The 13,692-nt window shown below is 37.2% G+C and overlaps 1 protein-coding gene across 1 annotated transcript in view; it reads left to right on the top strand.

The window, feature by feature from the left end:
- PTPRN2 (protein tyrosine phosphatase receptor type N2) overlaps positions 1–13,692 on the top strand; it is a gene marked incomplete at both ends in the record, with an annotated part of 643,308 nt that overhangs the window by 229,293 nt on the left and 400,323 nt on the right. The window contains one exon of the mRNA XM_084281525.1: positions 2,284–2,446. Within this exon, the coding sequence (XP_084137651.1) occupies positions 2,284–2,446 (163 nt within the window). The remainder of the gene's footprint in view (positions 1–2,283; positions 2,447–13,692) is intronic.

Here is a 13,692-nt window from a genome sequence, read left to right as displayed (position 1 = left end):
TAACAAATCTTTCAGAGGTATTTGAAGGATTTTACTAAAGTTGCCATCAATTGAAACGTATGCTTTATCAGTCTTTTACATTTTAATTGTTATTTTTTCAGTTTGTAGGATAAAATATTATATCTAATATGGAATTTAAACACAATTTTGAGAGAAATTGCTATCTTCTTAAGAAAAAATGAGAAATCATACACCTCAGATTTTGCTTCTACCACCAGTGCAAGTGATTATACACTGTAAATAATGGCTTGAAAAGCTAACCTAAATACTGTCTTTTATCTGTGCATTCAGTTCCCATTAGCTCCAGTGGAAATCCTCAGGGCAGAATTTGGTCTGGTATTTCTGTTTTTCCTTTCTTTTCAAAGTTAGTGAAGAAAGGCAAAGATAGATGTTGGAATTAATTGATAAATGAAAGATGAGTGCATGAAACTGGGATGCCTTCTATGATGAGAGCCTCTTTGGATTTGTTCATCTCTATTGAAGCAGAAAGCATACTGCCCGTCTCTTTCTAAAAGTGCAGAACAGTTTTAGCCTGGCGTTAAGTTGAAAAGGAGGTGGATAACGTTACGTGCACATCCACCCTCCATAGAAAGGCAGAATTTAGAACTCTGCAATAAGAGAATAATATGAACTGCAATAAGAGAATAATATGAACAGCACGAGAAGGAAGCAAAGTTGTCAAGTTCTCTATACATGTAGTTTTCTGTGCAGAAAACTTTATTTTCCTAGATTTTGTTTACCTGTTCGGTAACTGGTGGTTCTCCTGGAATTGCACATGGTTGCAAAGGCCAGGCCATGGCTCTACCCTGAGGCAGGCTGAGTTCTTGGCTTTCACCTCCTGAGGAGACCAAGCTGCGCCAGCCGGGGTGGCAGGCCTGATTCAGGCCTCCTGCCCCGCTGCCTTAGCTCCATGATGCATTTGTTTCTGCATCCAAAGCTGTCAAGTTCCTTGCTAAAGCAGAAAAACTAAATTTTCCCCACTCACAAGCTGCCTCTTGGTGGGGGTGGATGCTTTTTTCTGGTTCTTCAAAGTGAGCAACCCTGCGAGCACTATTGGTTGCAGTGCCACCACAGCAAATTAGATTATTAATTACATTTATCAGTATTAAATTAGTCAGGACACGCATTTGATACAGCTGTGAACATTGAAGGAAGTCTAATACTTTGTGCATAAAGTAATATAATTAAACCCAAGATTTGGAAAATAAGATAAAGGTACTCTCAAGCTGTGCTCCCAAATGAGCACCATGACGTGAACTAGTGGAATAAAAGTTTGCTTACAGTAGTGTGGAGGTGTTGAAAGTGAAGTGATGCCTTGTCTTCCTAATCTGGAAGGCTCCTCCACCTGGAATTGTTCTTCACTGAAGTGTGTGGGCACATAGGTAGGAAATGGTGACAATGGGAAAAAGGTGAGGTGACCTTTTTCTGCATCCCTCAATATGATGTGACACTCGCAGGCAATGAAACAGATTGGGGACCCTCCCTCTGCTGTCTTGCATGAGGAATGAAGTAGCTGCTGGTTTTGACATTTGAATTATCATCATCATTGACATGTTGTTGAGATAGATGAGGAGAGCTGGTAATAATTCAGATTCATTGCACACAACATTCTGAAGCTCATATAAAAGCTTCTACACTGCTGTTGGTTAATCACCTTTTTAGCTTTTCTTTGCAAATGTCACCTAGATCTGTTTAAAACAGTCAGGAAACACTGCTATTCTATGATTCCCAAGCACATGAGAAGATCAGAAGAGATACTTTCCCCATCTCATTATACCCTCATTAAGTTTCTTGCTGGAGCTGACTTGCTCAGTTATTTCACCATTTTCAGGAGTCTTACCATATTCTGTAAATTGCTGTGGGGCCCTAATGGTGTTGATTTCTGTCATCATCCAGCAATATTTTGAAGTATAGGAGCTATCTTGTATCTTTTTTTGGGGTGTAATTTAATCATGCATAGTTTCTTTTTACAAGTGTTTTCTTCTGAATATGACTTGGCCTCAAAGTAGGCATTTTATTTGATTTATTGTTGGATCATTAACTTTGATTCATGAAATAAATTGTTAACAGTGATTTTTTTTTTACACTTTCTGCTGAAACATTGAATTTTCTGTACTTTTGTGGTTGTTAAGCTTTTGAATGCCTTTTTTTGTTTTGTTTTGTTAAGAACTGCTGAATAGAAGTAACTTCAATGTTTTGCAGTGTAAAACATCACCTTTTATGTTGTGCACATTGTATGTTGTGCGGGCTGGTAATGTTCTTTCCTTTGCTTTTGCTGTACAGGATTTTGGAACAGAATGCAGATAATGAAAGAAATTCTGATCTGGAAAATGATGTAAACTTGGCCAAGTCACTTCAGCAATATCTTAAATATCTAAATATTCTCTCCCAGTCTGCAGCTACAAATTTATATCCAAGGAAGAAGAACGACAAAGCTTCTGTCAAGGTTGTATTTTTAATATAGTTCCTACATTCTGTGATTTCTGGCTTTCTTTTCCTCTGAACTTTGCTTATTTTTCAATTTTCCCTTCTGTCCTGACACCAGACATTGTTTCTTATTGCCTCCTCCAACTGATTATCATAACTGCACTAACCAAGTTCTCCTCAAATGAGCTGAGTCAGCTTCAACACTGTAAACCACAGATCTGTTCTAATCTGGAACATTTTACCTAAATTAGGGACTGATTCTATGTTAGGAAAGAAAGAGAGTGGGATAAAAGCTGTAGCATCTTCACTGGCTGATCTGAACACCCCCCTGCCCCCCATTACAGCACCTGTAATGCTCCTCTCCGAAGAGCTGACAGAACTAGCCTGTGAATTCTTGGTGTTTATTCCTACTTCTTATTGATCATAAAGGAAGCTTATGGTGACCAATTAAGGTGCAGATTGTATACATAATAAATAAAGCTAGGAAGATAAATCACACCTATTAAATCTTGGGTATTGGCTATGATTTTTTAATTATTATTTTTTTTAAAATAATGCCTATTTGAGAACTACAACAATGCTTTCCTTTCCTAGAAAAAATCTGTCTGGTTCCAAATGGAGTTTGATAAATTTGTAAAATGTTTAGATGATGTGGATGCATATGACAGGCCCTCACAGTTCTACATCTTTTGCTCAAAAAAAAGCATGTTGGTGAAAAAAAAAAAAAAAAAAAAAAAAAAAAAAGCATTGATTTAAAGAAATAAACTGCTGTTATGGGGATTCTTCCAAAAAATTGGTATGCACTGTTTGCATGAATACAGTGTAAATGCAACAACCTTATCTAAAAAATACACTTAAGATTTAGGAAAAAAACAGGTGAAGAAATTATGTCCAAGCCATACTGCTAGCTTTTTCCAAGAACTAACTCAGAAATGTAGAACTTCTGCAGTGTTTCTGCATCAGCAGCTCCCAACAGCAGTGTAAGTTGTATCAACGATTAAATCATGGCACATCTGAAGTGTTGTTCTGTTGAGAAGCTGCAAGTTTCCAGTTTCACTGGTTGGGATGTATAACTAAGCTACGATTCATAGCGTATGTCAATGGGTACTCAGCTGGGGCAGAAGAAACCTGCAGGCAGTGGCAAGGCAGCTTTGGGGATCGATGGCTTACCATCTTTGTGGTGCTTTGCCTCAGCTCTTTACTTGTGGGCACTGACTGCAGTGAAGATGCCCCGCTTTATATCGCTGGACATGTTACCTATAATTTAAATTTAAAAAAAGAAGAGAGAGAGAGACAGAGAGGAAAAATATCTTAAAAATCAGCAATAAATCATGAATTTCACATGATCCTGGAGATGTTTTCTTGTCCTTTGCAAATCAAATGTGACTGCTGTTCTTTAAAAAGAAACAAGAGGGACACAGTGTTTGTACCTTGATTCATTGGGTCATTAATGGAATAAGTTTAAACAAAATAGAAGACAAAATGTGTTCTACTCCAGGGAGCAGGAAAAATAAAATAAAAATAAATAAATATTTAATGGCTAGAAAAGAGTATGAAGGAAAGTAATTGCAAGAACTGTATTTGATATGGTCATACCACTTGAAGTCGTAAATGACTATCATAAGCATGTTCAACAAAATCTTGATGTCTTGTTTTGTAGTTCACAATGAACATGTGTTACACAGTTGTAGCAAGTTCTTATCTTTTTTAGCTTTCTTGACATATTCTAATTAAAAATAAGGGTAAGACAGAGGTACTTTACCCTACTTAGAATCGCAGCTTTTGGGCTGTTGCCCTTCTTACAAAATCATTTTCTTTCAAGTATATATTTACCTCTGTTACTTCAGCCTTGCTGTCGGGGAGCAGGAGATGTAACGCTGCTCTGGTTGCTTTGATACCTTACCTTCTATGAAGTATAGCTGAATCTTGCAGAAATTGAGTGCTTCTAGGCAGACTCCCTGAGTGGGTTCTGTTTTGTTCTGAAACTGTCATCAGAAGACTCCGGACAAGAGTAAAAGAAAGGAAGAGAAGAGACTAAGAGAGTTTAAAAGCATACAAAAGTTTTATTTAGTATCTTAACTTAAAAATTTTTAATCAGTCTTTATAAACTTTGGGTATTTTCCTACTGTGTTCCACATGCATGTTACCAGAATTAAAGTACAGAATTCACCATTAACAGGCAGAACACGCATACAGTTACGTACAAAGCTGAAAAATGAGCCAGAACAAAACTTAAAACAGGAAACTCTCTTCATATTCCTCTTGTTCAAACAACTGTCAGATAGAGGCTTGATACAACAGTGACAGAAATAACACTGTCAAGCTTAAATCATGTGGTGGAACAAAACCTGTAAGTTTGCCATTTATAGCAAGAGCTCCTTTGAGTGGATTTGGAAGCACTAACTTAGATTTTTATTTTTTTTTTCTCAGTATTTAGACAGTATCTACTGCAGGCTGTAATCTAGCCAGCCGATAATAACTCTGCCAGTGGATAAATAACAGTAAATTGGAAGATTTGGTGAGTTTGTTTCCTGAGGATTACAGTTGTAAAGAACATTTCACTTCAGTTCAGCTGGAAAGAGTTGTTCAGAAAATGAGCACTTGGTGGCATTTGTTACTTAAGCATTAGCTAGTGGGAATTTGGGTTGTTGTTTCTTTTCTCTCTCTCTCTCTTTTTTTTTTTTTTTTTTCCACTCCACTTAATGAAGGTTTTACCATTCACAAAATGCTGCATTATCAATCTCTGTGATTCGTTTCTGCTAAACCTGGACTTGGTATGAAAAATAACATACAGCTAGGCACATGCACAGCATGAGAAAGCTTGGCTTCTCTTACCTACTGAGGCAAGAAATCCAAAGGCTTCAGGTGTGTGAATTCTCCTGCTCATCTCTCCAGTTAGAGCAGACCTCTCTTCCATGGAAAACAAACAAGTAAACAAAATACACACAGACACACCCAAGAACAAAACCGAAATAAAAACAAAACAGAACAAAACAAACCAACCAAACAAAAAAAACACTACATTTTATACATTTCTACTGAAACTGAGAAACAGTTTTGCTGGGTTTAGCACATAGTTGATATCTCTGAAGCCATCCAGCTGTAAAACCAGAGCTCACTTGCGCTGCTGCTGCTGCTGGTAGCCCTGCTGCTGGGCTCTGCGTGAGCAGAACATAGCAGGGGGTGTGTGCGAAGCCTTGAGGAGAACTTAAGTAAAGTAGTTGGAAAAGGAAAAAAAAAAATACGGAAAAAAAAGTTGCCATGTCCACAGTGGCTGTTAGAACAAAGCAAAAAGAGAGGCAGCAAAAACAATCAGGATGGAAACAAATGCTGCTGTTGCCTACTTTTCAGCAACCATTAGCTCAGGCAGTAGGCAGTGATCTCATGTTACATATATATATTTTTTAAAGTCCAAATGCCTGCAGTTGAATAATTGCATGTGATTTCAATTATACTGCTTTCATCTGATTACGAATAATTTTTTAGTTGTCATAGAAAGAGAAAAGATTTGAAATGTGGTCCAAGAGTATTTAAAAGTCTCAAACCCAGAAAGAGAATAAAAATAACTCAGCTGGACTGGATTTTTATTTTTATTTTTTTCCTTTTTTTTCCTCGATGTACAGTTTGTACATATTCTTATGCTTTCTGATAGTCTGGCTTTTTAATTTTTTAATACCTCAGGCTGATAAAAGTACACTGCTCTGCTGCCATAACACTGCACAAGCTCTTTTCAAATGCAGCAGCCACATCCACCACCTAAGGACTGTAGGACTAAGAAAGCTGTCTGTTACACTTACACTAATGCTGCATTTCTTGTTGCAGGGGTCTCTGTTTTGTGGTTTAGGTTTTTAAGGATGGAAAAAACAAGTTACTGCTCTTGTTTCTTCAGTCTGACTTGGCTCCGAGGCTTTCAGATGTGGGTCCCACCTGCAGTTTGGGTCTTCCTCAGGCTGCTGTGCTTCTTAGGCCCCAGGACATAGTGTGGAGAGAAAATTGATTAACTCAGAGTCTTTGGGGAATTTCATTCATTTTCTGGAGTTTCTTCTTTGTTTTTTAATTACATGTATTTATTTGCAAGGCATACTTTGTGTATAAATATTGTGTTTGCAGAAATTTCTGAGTCTCAGGTATTCTTCTAAGTTTTAAAGGACAGTTTGGAAAAAAACAATCTTTATTTTCATCAAAGAAGGTCTTTGAAGAATCATGAAGGGCAAAATGAGAGGATAAAGAGACTGGTTAGTGGCAGTGAGCTATGGCTGGTTGTTAGATCAGCAGTTCAATGGTGCTGAAAGGAGAAAAGGCACAAGTAAATACTCAAGGCAGTCAGCTTGCTGGAATCTTGAAGCTTATGAAGGTTAGGCAGGGCATTTGGTAAATCTTATATTTTGGTCCTTGGCACAAGGAGAAACTTTCCACTCTCCCCTTTCACATTCAGGGAAGAGTACTCATAGCTTTGCTGGGTTGAAAATCGATTGGGTCTTTGTAATTGATCTCCTGAAAGAACTAAGATGTGTAATAATTATTAAAAAGGATTAGTATTTGTTTTAGAAAATCGGAGTGCACAAATGCTGCAAGATATACTCTGAACTTATCTGCACACAGTGATTATGCTGATTAACTAGTCAGAAATTACGCAGTCATTGCTTATTTTAATCTGGAGCAGTAATTCAGAAAAGCAGGACCCTTATTTGTCTAACATTGATTAAAATACAGTGCTGAATGAAGATTGTCAGGAATTGATTTGATGGCTGACTGCTGAAAAGCAAAAAACCTTTCTGCAGTGTATACATTTAAATTCTGCTTGTGTAAATGGTAAAATTAATATTTCATATATGTTGGATTCTGCAAGAAAAATGTAATTCACCCTGTGCATAAACAGTTTAGTAAAAATATCAGTAATAATTGATAGAGTAACTCCCTGAAGCTACAGAATTGCCTGTCTATTGGCATATCTACACAACAACCATTAGAGTAATATTTGAATGTCTCAGAACATTGATGTATTTATTTACTTAATGCCCTTACAAAGTAGGGAAGAACTAATATCCCTATTTCACACACAGATTAGATAGCTTTTCTGAGGTCATGCAGGAGTATTTTGGTAGAGTGTAGACTTAAAGTTAAGCCTCAAATCCCAAATGAGTACTTCATCTGTTGGATCATTTTCCTCTCCATGGCTCTTTTCAGTTAAATAGAAACATTAAGGTCCTCTAACAAACAAACAGATAAAACCCTACAAGAACTGGAGAAGAATTCATTTAACCAAATACTAATGTTTGTGTAAGTGCAAGTCAGCCTAACTTCATTTTATGATCAGTGAAGAGAAAAAGGAATTTCCAAGTTATGCATAACTTGTAATATATAAATATATATATATCATACATTATAATGGTCTTGCATATTATAATTATACAAATTTCTAAATATATAAAATAAAACATGGTAAATTCCACATCTGCACACATCTGTCAAGGATTTTTTTTTCTTTTTTTTTTTTTTTTTTCTGGGAGGACTGGTACCTGTACTTTCAAGGGTCTAACAGAATCATGGCTAAAAAGCCTAATAAAATTATGTGAAAGCTGTTTGTGCCATACATGCAGACTTTAGTGATCTAATGTAACATGTGACTTAATTTTTGAGGTTAATAATTTGGCAAGTGAAGATTCTAGTGCCAGAACCATGCTCTTTGAGTCACAAAGTTAACACCTGGCTTTACCTACAATCTATGGGTTTGTGTACAGTGGGGTGACAGAACTTCCATGACTCACATAGAAATCCTAATCCCTTATCACACAGCTGTCTTATAAAGATTAATAGTTTTTTCAATGATTTGAAGGTGCAAGTGCTATAGAAATGGTATTATAAATGGTGTGTGTCAGGTCTGGGGGCTTATTTATAAAGCCAATTCATTACTTTCTAGTAACTAATGGGTGAAGCATTGATTGATGGTTTTAAAATCTCAAATACTGACTGGACAATAAGATTTCCTTCTTTTTCAGACCCCTCCCCACCCTTTCAAAAACAACTCTGTTTTTCCAAAATGCCATGTGTTTAAAGTTTTTGCATTTCTTCGGATAAAGGTAGTCTCTACACTCATATCTCATATGTTGAAGTTATAAATATGTTGAATTGGTGCTAATGTGCTCAACTTTTGGCAGATGAAGATCTTCATGTTTCTATGTAAATCATCTTTAGATAATGAGTTAGCTCAATATACCAGCATATGCCTAGAGAAAATGTGTTTAAACATCTTTCGCTGAAACCTTAAGTAACAGACTTATTGACATATGAGCAAACTGTTCTCATAGAAGGGAGGCTGATAAACCCTGGTATATCTATCGGCACCGATCACCACGCTGCACAATTTCTACCATCCACTAGGGGCTGTTTGTCGCATTATTGGTTCTTGTTCTAATGTTAGGGAGCTCCTGAATCTGGTAGCTGGAGAGAGCTGAAGGCACTCTGAGGCTGGCAGTCAAACCAGCATGGCACACAGATTAGACAGCTCCTCACCCAGTGCTGTAGAAACTTCATTTTATCCAATAGGATGCAGATTTCTCAGAAACAGAGACAACAACCAGCAGTTACTTATGAAGACTAAAGCCAGCAAGTTCCTCAGCAGCACAAGAAATGACAACTAATGATAAGAATTATTCATGCAGGAGAGTCTGCTAGAGAAGGCTGAAGGGTAGGCGTGCAGCTAAGAACATCCCAGAGGAGACCAAGAATGGCTGGGAACGTTTGTGACTTAAAAGTGAATTTTTAAAATAGTTACTTATACATGAAAGAATGCAGTGTAGTTATCCTATGTTTTCTCTTTTATTTTGGAGGTTGTTTTGTTTAAAAATGGTAGAATAAACTGCTCACAATCAAATCTCTGTCAACTGAAATTGTAGTAGATAAGTGTAGATAAGTGTAGATTATTGAATGCTATACAGTCAGGCCCCAGACAGTTCTGTTACATTGCAGTTTCACAACCAGAATTAGGAAGCAAAGTCATCACTTGTTTTGACCAAAGGAGATTCTGAGAAGTCCTTTTGCTTGATCAGGCTTTTGGCATTGCAAACTACAGGATGTTAATTAACAATCTTTGCCATCTTTACTTCTCTGATGTAGTCCTTAAATAGTTTCAAAGCTGTTATAATTCTCAGGGAAAAAATATGAGATAGCTACAGAAAATTATTAGTGAAATAATAGATCATATGAGATGACCGTAATAGCCCCTGTTGCCTTAAGCTTGTGAATCTGTCAGAAGACCATGGGCCTGGTACTGTACCATTGCTGCAGGAGGCACTGGTTTGGCCTCTTTAGTGGAATCTGGATTATATATTCATCTTCCTAGTTTTTTTTTATTCCCCCCCCCCAGTGATTTCTTGCATGATATAATATCACTCTCTACTCTATGCAAAAAGGCCATTATCAGTTGGTAGAAAAGGCTTTTGTTCCACTATTTCTCAGAAAATTGAATTTTTTCATTGGGCTTGCCTGTTATTTTCAGACAAACCTAACAATGAACTTGGTGCAGTGTGTAACATCGTGTCTACAGCACACACAGGTTTGTAAAGCAGAGATTTCCCCTTCAGCTAGCTTGAAGCCTGCTAAGGTATCCTCCTGACAGTGCAGCACTGCCTGGGAACAGTGAAGAATTAAACCTTTGTTAGTGTGGGGCTGTGCAAGACTGGCTGCTTTAGCAGTGATGCTGTAAAGAGCTGGCTACTGCTTACCCAGCTCCATCCCAAGGACTTTTGCACTGTGATCCACTCCACAACACTGATACAGCCCTCATATTTCATTGTTGGCTGAATTTCTCTCAAGGCAAAGGTAAATGGAGGTGTATGAATTCGCAGCTCACACTTTGGTCTAGCAATCGGCTGGTTCTGTTGTGCTGCAGGTGAGATTGGGATTCACGTGAGTACGTGCAAGTTCTCATGTAGCAGGTTGAAATGAGGCAAGTGTGTGTGGTTTGCAAAGTACTTAGACTGCTTCTGACAGAAAAAGCTAAACTCCTTTCCCTCCACACAGTGAGTTAAGTATGAGATCATTTTATTTTTAGTAGCCCTTGGAAACTTTTATTTTAACTCAATGTTGATGAGGGAAGGCCTGGTGCTAGTGTTTGTTGTGTTTTCTAATTTTAGGGAGTGTAATGTCACTATCTCACATAGACACAGTAAATAAAACAATGTGGGTGGAGTCATAGTCCAACCAAATTTATGTGGCAGCAAACATGAATTAATAACTGAAAAAAACAAACAAACAAACAAAAAAAAACAACCAACCAACCAACCAACAACAACAGAAAACAAAGAGAAAAGGCTAAATGAAATTGAGGGAGGGACATATTTTCCTTCTGCATTCCTATATAATTTTTGTTAGCCTATTTCCCTATAACATTGAGCAGATGTATTCTCAAGAAATGAACCATTTTGTCATAAATTTAATTCCATTCCTTCTGCTCTTGGGCCAGACATTCAAATCTGTCTGCTCCTTGGTGGATAAATTGCATAGTATTTATCTATGCCTTGTGATGTATGTATCTCATCCTTCCCCCTTTTATTTTATTTCTTGAAAAACAAAAAGTATAGTTCATAGACTTGCAGAATGCATTTGCAAGGTGTAATTTAATGTGCCCTTCTGTGAACTTTCATACAGAAAATGTCAGTTACCTACATACCTAAACTACAGAAGACATTGCCCTAACAATTCTATCTTCAGAAAGGTGTGTTATGGGTTTTTTTTTTTGATAATGTGTGAATTATTGAGATAACTTATTTGAAAGGTGGTGAACAAGAGGAAAATCTTTTGCAGATGGAGAAATATTTTTTTTTTTAATGAGTGTTTTAGCAATTCAGAGTATTTTTTAAAGATGTTATATCAATGACATGAGATAATTGAACAGTACCTTATCTGTTTAAAAAATTGTTCGTCATAATAATAGGGAATTATATACTAACCTTACTCTGTATAAACCAGTTTTATACTTAGTAGAGTGTTTTTTAGTAGTTCTGCAATCTTGTAGTTCTACACTCTTGTAGTCTAGGGCTGCAGTTATCCGTTGCTGCGTTTTTATGTATCTTGCACATTTCTGTTGGCACATACATTTTTGGTGCTGTTTTCTTTGAGATGGTGAGGAGCAAGGGCTTTAAGGAAGTTTTTTTTTATTTGTTTGTTTGTTTGTTTTTTTGTCATCCAAGTTAAGGATTGCCATACAGCTGTGAGAGACCCTTAATTAAGTCAGTCTAAGCTACATCAGATGGGCTGGTAACTGAGTGCACTGGGAAGACAGCTGAGCTGTCGATGCTAGGCTTTAATTAGAACTTCTAATATTTTATCCTTTGCTGCCCAAAGTGTGACCTGTCAAGCTGCCGAGACGCTGCCCCTTCTTGACAGAGGTGCAGCTCTGAACCCAGGACTGGCTCTTACTTATATGCAATTTGTATACAATCACTCGGTGTTGCATTTTCTTTCTAGATGTGCTTGTCTGCAAGAGCAGAAAATCATAGATCTGTTACTGTTAAAGGGTATTTAGACTTGTTAAATAGCTCATCAAAAGCCAGCCCAAATCACCTGACCCTAATCTTTCAGAAGTGGTTGAGAGTGTCGAGCAGTTATGCTCTCCCTAGGATTTGGTTTATTGTTAAATCCTTAAATACAAAAGAGGAGGCTGTACATCAGAGAGCGATCCAAATCAGGGTATAGTTACACGAGGTAGATCAAACCGATATAATGTCTTTCCCTGGCTGAAGACATCCTCTCCCCCTGTCATGTTTCTCTCTTTCCATATTCTCCCTGCTCTAGTCCCCAAAAGGTCCTCTGAAAGATGGCAAGGTAGGGAGCATGGAGGTAGGGAAGGGTGACAGGGTGCACGTGTCTGCAGAGCGCTTGGTGTCTGTGTCTGCTTTGTGTTGTCCTCTGCACTTCCTCCTGGGTGGTGTCATTAAGAGTTAATTACCCCATGCAAAGACCCATGGACACTGAGACAGAAATATGCTTGACTAGTAGTTTTTCACATCCAGGATTTGCCATTAAGTACGTAGATAGCATTCAACTTGTATTCTGACAACTGGCTCCCCCCTTGGTGTTGAGCAGAGCCATGCGTTGCCTGCAGCTGGGGCACTGAACCAGAGCCACAGTGCTGCTGTTTGATACAGGTCCCGGGGGACATCAAAATATTTCACACACACGGCTGCTTGATCTCTAACGCTATATTCTTTGACACTGTCTTACTCTAGTCCAATTTCTTGGCATTAACAAAACATGCTATGCTATGTTACAGCAAAAGTCAAAAGCCTTGTGTTGGTGGATCACAGGCCAAAGAAGCCAAATGCCTTTTTTTTTTTTTTTGGTAATAAAAGTTTCATGAGCCATAAATATACAAATTATGATATGGAATCATGGATTGAACCTCTTCAGTCACTTCTCAGGGGGAGGATAACCCTTGAGGGCATTATAAAATCAACTATCTGTTATCAGAAGAAATGCATTGTTCAGATGGAGAGAAAAATTGCTGTCCATAAATAAGGAACTAGATAAAATATAAAGTATTTTATTCATTTCTGGAATAGTTTCATGACCTTATATATTTTGCCTTTAAAAACTCTAATAGGAAATATATAAATAATGAATTTTCTATCTGAATTCTACTAATTTCTCTCCTCTGGTGTGCAGTTTTTGCATTTCTGTGGATGTATATCACAGGTTTCTGTCCCAAACCATTCTGCTGTCAGTGCAGAGACACGAGAGATCTGCTATAACTCATAGAGAGTTGAAATTATTACTATCTGAAGTTTCCCAGGCTGTCGTGTGGTTTGTATGACCATTTGACCAACCAAAACAAACAAACAAACAAACAACAACAACAAAAAAAAAAACACAGCAGAGATGGTAAAACTAGTTTCTTAAAAAGATAAAATCCTGCCTCCAGGCTGCAATCATTAAAAAAAAAAATGATTTTAGGATTAAATTATAGTATATGTAACACTAATAAAAGTTTTCTTAAGGTTTAAAGTGGTTATGGGGCATTTATAATTTGTCCTCAAAATTAAATTTCTTCAACAAAAAGTAGTACATGAAAACAACAGATATTGTCTTGCAATTTTGGATTTTCTTTTGGTACATCTTTGAAAATCTGAAACTGAGTATAGAAAACTTTAGTGGCAGCCCACTCTTACCACTTTTTTTTTTTTTTTTTTTTTTTTTCCCAGCATTTATTCAAATTAAAATGTGTCTTTAGGGTAATTGAACCATCTTACACATTTTTGTTTAATT

This window comes from Netta rufina (genome assembly GCF_964035555.1).
Source record: "Netta rufina genome assembly, chromosome: 2".
NCBI lineage: Eukaryota > Metazoa > Chordata > Aves > Anseriformes > Anatidae > Netta > Netta rufina.
This window is presented reverse-complemented; position numbering and strand designations above follow the sequence as displayed.